The 8,306-nt window shown below is 39.5% G+C and overlaps 1 protein-coding gene across 1 annotated transcript in view; it reads left to right on the top strand.

Moving 5' to 3' along the window:
- The window catches only part of FMN2 (formin 2), a 310,064-nt gene extending 303,744 nt beyond the window's left edge, over positions 1-6,320 (top strand). Inside the window, 2 exon segments of the mRNA XM_067711167.1 lie at positions 3,409-3,490; positions 4,788-6,320. Of these exon segments, the coding sequence (XP_067567268.1) occupies positions 3,409-3,490; positions 4,788-4,814 (109 nt within the window). The 3' untranslated portion in view covers positions 4,815-6,320.
- Positions 6,321-8,306: the final 1,986 nt, after the last annotated feature.

Consider the following 8,306-nt stretch of genomic DNA (forward strand, 5'->3'; position numbering starts at 1 on the left):
TCTTTTCATTTTGTTTATGGTTTCCTTTGCAGTACAAAAGTTTGTAAGTTTGATCAGGTCCCATTATTTTTGCTTTTATTTCTGTTGCCTTGGGAGACCGACTAATAGAGTCAAATCTTGATTAACGAACGCCCTGGCAGTCCCTTTTGTGTGAATGCAGCCACATTAAAAAAAAAATCATCTTCGTGAATCATGCACAAGAGCTATGAATCCATACGCCAACCACAGACCCCCTCCTAACTGGAGGTTAAACTCAAGTGCAGGCCGAGGACTGTCCCCTTCAGCCAAGACCTGACTTCCTCCTTCCTCATGTGACTGCTTTCTCTTTATAAATGAAGTACTATCCCTCTTTTCACTCCCCTCCTCCTTTCCAAATAAGACGTGTAGGTCATTTTTGTTATTTGAAAAGTTATCACCACTGTGCCTTTTCACTTAATATCTAGTTATGAAAGGAACATCTTTTTCCTATTCAGTTTAGGAAATTTTAGCACTCATTGAATGAGGGGCGAGGCAGGAGGGAAGAGGGTTACTCAAGGGGCCTGCACTTGGAGCCGAGAACTCCTCCTGACCCCCAGAGGGAGGCCCAAGTAGGAGGGCACTCGGGGGCCCTCTCCCTTCCGGCTCACCTCATTATTTTTCCTCTTATTTCTGCCAACTCTGGCGGCAAGCTCACCTCCAGGGACACGTTCTTTTTTCCTGCGTAAAGTGTGGGGAAAATGTCAGAGTTTTGTTGAAATAAAATTGGCCTTTGGAAGAAGCAGCATTTGCTAGGAGACTTAGGATGGGTGGGCCCCAAGGGGACTGCAGGGAGCCCATTCCTGTGGTTTGGGGTCGTGACCTGGGGGTTCACGGCGTTGCCTCGAGGGGGAGGGAGCGCCGGGGTCCTGGGGCGCCGCGTGGGGAACCACCAGCTCGGTTCCGGGGCGCAGCTTCTCCCGGTGTCGTCCACATCGGATCAGATTCTCCCAGTGCTGCTTCCGAGCGCGTCCTGGCAGGGGGGCGGGTACGGTGGGGGAACAGAGACGCCTGGCCCAGAACAGACACGTGGGGGCCCGGGAGCTGCGTTTTATCTGATTCTCCGTGATTCCTCTGCTCCTGACCTTGAGCGACCGCTTGGGAGCCATGTGCGCGGCTGGGGTCTGGGGACGCAGGGACCACTCGCTCCCGTCGGACAGGGAAGCAGCGGGGCGGGGGAGCTCTGGCCTCGGTGGCGGGTCCCAGGCAGCAGGGTCCCCGCGGCGCCCCCAGGTTACTCTGTACAAGTCCTCTCCCCTCACCCTCAGCCCCATTTCCCCTTCCAAGAAAAGTATGGAAAATTAAGATTTCTCTTTGAAACGAAGCTCAACTGTCGACCTGCTTCCGAAGAATTTCAGGAACCCCACCCGCCAACCCCAGGGTCCCCTCGGGGCATAGCCCCCGAACCCGGCGCTGGACTCCGAGCGCCCCAGCCTCTGTGCGCACAGGCCTCTCCCCTGACAGACGCCGGGCTTAAGTGCCCCTAGCCCGGTGCCCAGTCACTGCGAGGGCTCCTTGACCACTCTCTCTAGCTCTCCTTGTGTCTGCTGTGGGAATGGCTGGACTTGTTTTTGTGTAAAATTTAATATGTTTGTATTAGACTCAGCTTCCTGTGATACTTAGAAAAAACTTTTAAGAACAAAATAAGTAAGATAGTGAGAAAATTAAGATGCTTTGGTGATTTACAAACTTGTGAAGTAGATTTATTTTAAATGTCACAAAACGCTTTAAAGAGCTCCAAGTAAATTTAAAAGGGGATCTACTGGATTTTTGCTAACTGCTAAAAAAAAACAAATGTTCTCCTTAATTTCTTGTCCAAATATTTCAACTTATATTAACTGGTAGTTATTTCAGAGGAAGATGGGAACTCTGCAATCCTTAGTTTGTTATAATGTGTTTGTAGTCAAATGTTTGGAGAAAAGATTAAAGGCAAACTTATGGCTTGGGAAGAAAGTAGTAGAAGTGGTAACAATGGATTGTTTTCTACACTGTCATCATTTTCTGGAATTACTGACATTAGCAACTCAGCAGGCATTTTGCCTCCAAAAGGATTTATTTTGATCTGCCACGCTTCACTGTGAGCTGCAACAGTAACCTCATAGCTGCTGTACTCCATGATTTGTTCCCTTCTGTTGTTTAAAAACGGGGGTTCTTTCAACTGCATAAGAGATGAATTCTATCGTTAGAACTTTTACCATCAGGCTCAAGAAGTATATTTAAAACTCATTTCTTTCAGGAAACAGGTTTCAAGATCTAAGTCTTTTATTAAGATAAGTCACGGCCTTTTCAGTTTCTCCAGAAATACTCTATTTTTAATTCCCGAGGAAAACCACAGTAATAAAAACAAATTAACCTAATAGGTTATTTTCTTTCTTATGGCACCTATTTTTATTAATAGAATTCCAGCTTACAGATTTCTTACTATCTGTTTAGTTAAAGCAATCATTGGTAACATTTTACAATATTTTATAAAGAACTTTATATATATATATAAATATGTCTGTTTATAAAATCATGGACTGATTTTTTTTTAACATCCTTATAGGAGTATAATTGCATTACTATAAAGAACTTTTAAAGTAAAACTTTTTGGACCTTTGCAGCAGCTCTGTGTGATCTTCTTAGTGATGCTGTTCTGCATTATCAAGCCCTTGTCCTTCCTAAGGGACACAGAGGGCAGAGCGAGCAGATGTTACCCAGCGTCAGACAGCAGAGCCAGACTTGCTGCACAACCTCCCTCCCCATGACGTCCTCTTTTAACTGTTCCTCTGGTAAACTCAATACTGTTTTCCCTTGGAGCGTGTGTTTAAAAAGAAATCCTAGATGCGTTCAAACATTACTGCTCACTCTCTATTTTCTGCTTTTGAATGACTCATTCCCATGCTTGATGAAGCTCAATTTTTTAAAAAACACCCCAAGTATTCATTGCACAGACTTCCATGCCTGGGGAAATGCAATGTGGAAACTGAACCTAAGACCATTTTAAATAAACATATGAGTTTTTATATGGTACTGCTTATTTAATTATTTAATGCTTCTGATTTATGTAATAATGCCAGCCCCATTTATGTAATGGAGCCAAGCTCAGCACCCTCACCTGAAAATGAAGGATATTTCTTTACTTTACTTCTGAATGTAAGACTCCATTAGTATAGGATAAAGTGTAGCCTAAAAATATAAATGTGCTGTATTCTATTCCATTCCACATCCTTTGATTCCAAGTTAAGAACCACTAGGTGAATTTGCCTCTAGCTCTAACATTCTGTTTTTAAATCAAATGTCGGGCGACATTGTGGTATGTGGTATTTTTCTCTAATAAATCAACTGCTATAGGTGGATTGTAGTTAGCTTTCTAAATCTTTGTTTAAATTGTGTGTTTTCTCCCCCACCCAGAGTAAAAGAAGCTGAAGAGGTATGTAGGCAGAAAAAGGGAAAATCACTTTATAAAATAAAACCAAGACATGACTCTGGAATTGTAAGTATTTACTCTGTTTTTTTAACTTGTGATTTTCTTTGGCTTTTAAGCACTCTTTTCTCAATATATACAAATTCATCTAATAATATTTTAATTATTTTCCTCTTAAGTTTGAACAAATAATGAGCCTCTGACTTAAAGAATCTCCTTTTCCTTCTGCCTTTAATCAGGCCCCAAAGGCTAAAAGAATCTCAGCATTCAGCATTCAAAGACTAACAATTAAGATAAATCCACTGAGGGGGTGCACGTATGTGTGTGGGGTTGCTGGCAGGGTTGGGGGCCATCGTTCACTTTCCTCATCACACACGGATCACAGCACAGCTGTTGTAATTGGATGAGCACCCTTGGGATCTAACACATGAAATGCCAGGTGCATTGTTGTCCTTTGCCGGGACCAGGGCTCAGGCTCTGCGGAGTCAGCTGCCCAGCAGCTGTCAGCCCACAGCCCGAGTGTAACAAGCCAAGGTGTTCCCTCTTTGTCCGCTCTCCCCTTCAAAATAAAACGCCACGTTGTGCCCCCAGAGAGGAAAGGGTGGTGGAAATGACGAGTTTTCCCTTGTGGTACTGTCAGTGTTTAGTTGAGTGTTCGAGGGGTTGTCATTTGACCCCACAGAGTAAGTAAATGATGATGTTTTAGGCCTTAAAATAGGAGCAGTTTGAATTGAGTTAGTCTCATATAGTCTAAATGGAAGATATTCAAATAACCCAAATTGGAATACCATTTAACAGCTTTATTTAGAAAAAAGTTAGAAATTATATCTTCATTTAAAAGATTTTCCTTTCAGTTTCTCTGTATAAAAATCTTATGTAACAACAAGTATTTTATTATGGTTTGGTTTATGTTCTGTCTGTTTGATGAAAGTACAATCTTAAAGTACATGTATAGAATGAGCAGGAAGTTATTTATTAACCACAATTATGGAATTATAAGGATAGAAAAGAGTTAAATCACATTAACCATGAGATGAAGCCTCGATTCAATTTTCATATTTATGTATTTGCACACATAAATATGAGAAAATGAAAAAGGTGACCTGGTATTCTTTCATGTCGATTAGAAGCTAAATTTTCAAAACTTTTGTCCTCAAAAACATTCAGTGATTTGTCTTAGTGAAAATTCTAAAAGATAAAAGAGATTCTACTTCTATTTTATTCCTTTATCACCTTGTGTATCTTTAACCTTTTTTCAAAGAATTTGATGCAAATGAAAAGACCTTGTTTGGGTTATTCTAAACGCCATACATTTTTAAAGTTCTTCCTTCTAACTATAACTCTTCCCTGGTGCATTTATTTTCAGAAAGCGAAAATAAGCATGAAAACCTGAACAAAGAAAAGCAGAAAGAAAATGAGTCCCTGCAGCCACTTCCACAGAATTCAGCCGACCTAGGGCAGGAAGGAAACTCATCATTTTGATCACTTTTCTTCTTGGCCTCTTGCATAATCTTTGTGTTTTCCAGACAGTTCACTGATTGTTGAATTCTACTGTATATTAAAAAAAAAAAGAAAGGAAAAAAAGCAAAAGCAGTAGGCCAGTGGAGAATGTGACACCTTTTCTTTTTGTAAAAGTTTATGGTATTTTACCGATAGACCAAAACAGCATGTGTAAGAGGCAGTATCTGCATTAATTCTGAACATGCTAAACAGTAACCTTCAATTTAATGATGTGCAAATAGCCCTGTCACAGTGAAACACGTTCCGTTCTACTGACGACCAGTACTCCACATCACTGCATTTAGAGTTATGGTTAAAATGTTATTTCTAGTGAATTGTTTGTATCAGTTTCACGTCTACATATAAATTTTCTATTTTGAAATTGAAGTACCATTTATATATGTCATAGTCAAGGCTTTCCCAGCTCTTGGGTTGGTCTCTGTAACTATATATTTGTGAAAGAAGATTTTCATTTTTTTTTACTCATCAGATAATGAATAGAAAAGAATATAGCAAAAGGAAAACCCTTCCTATAAATCATTTAAAATAGGCAGGAATCAGAAATGAGGGTGTTTATCAACTATGTCCTTTGGGACCTTACATAAAGCCAATCTGCAGCAAAGGTCAATTAAACCAAAGCTGTGCCTCTCTGTACTTTTACCATTGCCCTTCACAAAGAAAATGACACAATTTTAAGGAATTTAAATAAATGATGCTCATAAAATTGCCAAACGTGACTAACTGGTGGCAAAAAAAGAGTAACTTTTAGATGGATTGGCATCTACCTAGAACTTGTTACTTAAACCCAGCTGCCTGAGTATTGTGACCTGATTGGGGTTGTCTTTATGTGTTATGGCAGTTGATTAAAAACTATGAAATGAGTATGCAAGGATTTATGATCTAAAGGCACCTAGGAAAAGATTTTATTTTAGATTGAGAGGAAAAAAGTAAATCTTCCACTCTCTATGAAAGTATTTTAAAATCAGCTCCTGATGCGTTGTGATGGCTTTGTCTAACATTAATAGATATTTTAAAAAATTCTTTTAATGATATGTTTTGGGGTACAGCTGTGAATAAAGGGGAGAATGTGTTGCTAATGTAAACCAATCATGGAATCAACTTAAAAAGAAACTCTGAATCATAACTATGTTTGTATTTATGTAGAGTACGGTCCTTAGCTTTCAGTCTGTAGTCGACATGCACAGACACAGTAGTGGCTATCGGGTTGCTGTTCTGCTGTTCTCCTATCTCCTTCGGCCCCTCCATGTGTACATGACTTTCTTCAATGATATAATAGGGCATTTAACAGAGATCGCTATGTGCAATACTGTATTTAGTGTTTCTATTTTAATTTTTCTAGGATGTTAATTTATATGAAAATAAAATGAATAATAAAAGAGTTCTGTGCCTATTGTGTATGTATCACCTAAAGATACTTGCAAAATACTTACCATGAGGGTGGAATTAAGTTAGATCGTCTATGTCTGAAGATCCTTTTTAATTATTATTAATTTTTAAAAAATAAATCTATTTTATTTATTTTTATTTTTGGCTGTGTTGGGTCTTCGTTGCTGCGCATGGGCTTTCTCTAGTTGCGGCGAGTGGGGCTACTCTTCGTTGTGGTGCACAGTCTTCTCATTGTGGGTACTTCTCGTTGCAGAGCACGGGCTCTAGGCGCACGGGCTTCAGTAGTTGTGGCACATGGTCTCAGTAGTTGTGGCTCGCAGGCTTTAGAGCACAGACTCAGTAGTTGTGGCAGACATGGCATGTGGGATATTCCCAGGCCAGGGCTCATGTTCCCTGCATTGGCAGGCGGATTCCTAACCACTGCGCCACCAGGGAAGCCCCCTATTATTAATTTTTATTGGAGTATGGTTGCTTTACGATGTTGTATTAGCCTTCACTGCACACACAAAAAAATGAAACAACCATACACATAAAGATATCCCCTCCCTTTTGGACTTCCCTCCCATTTAAGTTACCACAGTGCATTAGGTAGAGTTCCCTGTGCTATACAATATGTTCCCATCAGTTGTCTATTTTATACATACTATCAATATGTATATGTATGAATCCCAGTCTCCCAACTCTTCCCACCCCATCCCTTTCCCCCTTGGTATCCATGCATTTGTTCTCTACATCTGTGTCTCTTTCTGCTTTGCAAATAAGATCATCTATACCATTTTTCTAGATTCTACATATGTGTTATTATACGATATTTGCTTTTCTCTTTCTGACATACTTCACTCTGTATGACACTCTAGGTCCCTCCGCGTCTCTGCAAATGACCCAACTTCATTCATTTTTATGGCTGAGTAATATTCAATTGTATGTATATACTACATCTTCTTTATTCATTACTCTGTTGATGGACATTTAGGCTGCTTCCATGACCTGGCTATTGTAAATAGTGCTGCTATGAACATTGGGGTGCATGTGTTTTTTTGAATTATGGTTTTCTCTGGGTATATGCCCAACAGTGGGATTGTTGGGTCATATGGTAGTTCTATTTTTAGTTTTTTAAGCAACCTCCATACTGTTCTCCATAGTGTCTGTATCAATTTACATTTCCACCAACAGTGCAGGAGGGTTCCCTTTTCTACACACCCTCTCCAACATTTATTGTTTGTAGGTTTTTTGTTGATGGCCATACTGACTGGTGTGAGATGATACCTCATTGTAGTTTTGATTTGCATTTCTCTAATAATTAGTGATGTTGAGCATCTTTTCATGTGTTTGTTGGCCATCTGTATGTCTTCTTTGGAGAAATGTCTATTTAGGTCTTGAAGATCTTTAACGTTTCTTATTTCAGGCTTAACAGTTGTTAGTAGTGAAGTATTTAATGAATGTTGGTCTTTAGAGATAACATAATCATTGTGCTACATCAAAACATTTTTAAAATTATTTCCTTATGCAATTTTAAGGAAGAAGTATTTCCCACTTATGGACACCAATGCATTAATATCTGAGAAGTCTTTTTTCTAAAAGTTAGAAATTTTATGCAAAAATTCATCTGATACAGATTAAGTGGTGATGGGTTATTGGAAGATGATAAAGCAGAGGACATTTTGGTACAAAGAGATGGATGTAGACAGGGAAATAGAAGGAATAAAATAGAAGCATTATGCTAATGGAAAAGCATGAAAAGACTTTCTTCATAAATAATCTTTGCATTTAGGTCTGATCTAATTTTTCATCACCTGTACACTGGCTTGTCATCTCCTTTGTGCCAAGGCCTGGTGCTAACTAATAACCGACATTTTAAAAGGAGAATATGGAGGGAGGGTGAAATGGGTAAAATGCCAACTGTATGATGATGGACAGAATCTAAACTTTTGGCAGTGAGCAGGCTGTAGTGTGTACATAAGTCGACATACAGTGCACA

The sequence above is a fragment of the Pseudorca crassidens genome, chromosome 16 (genome assembly GCF_039906515.1).
Source record: "Pseudorca crassidens isolate mPseCra1 chromosome 16, mPseCra1.hap1, whole genome shotgun sequence".
NCBI lineage: Eukaryota > Metazoa > Chordata > Mammalia > Artiodactyla > Delphinidae > Pseudorca > Pseudorca crassidens.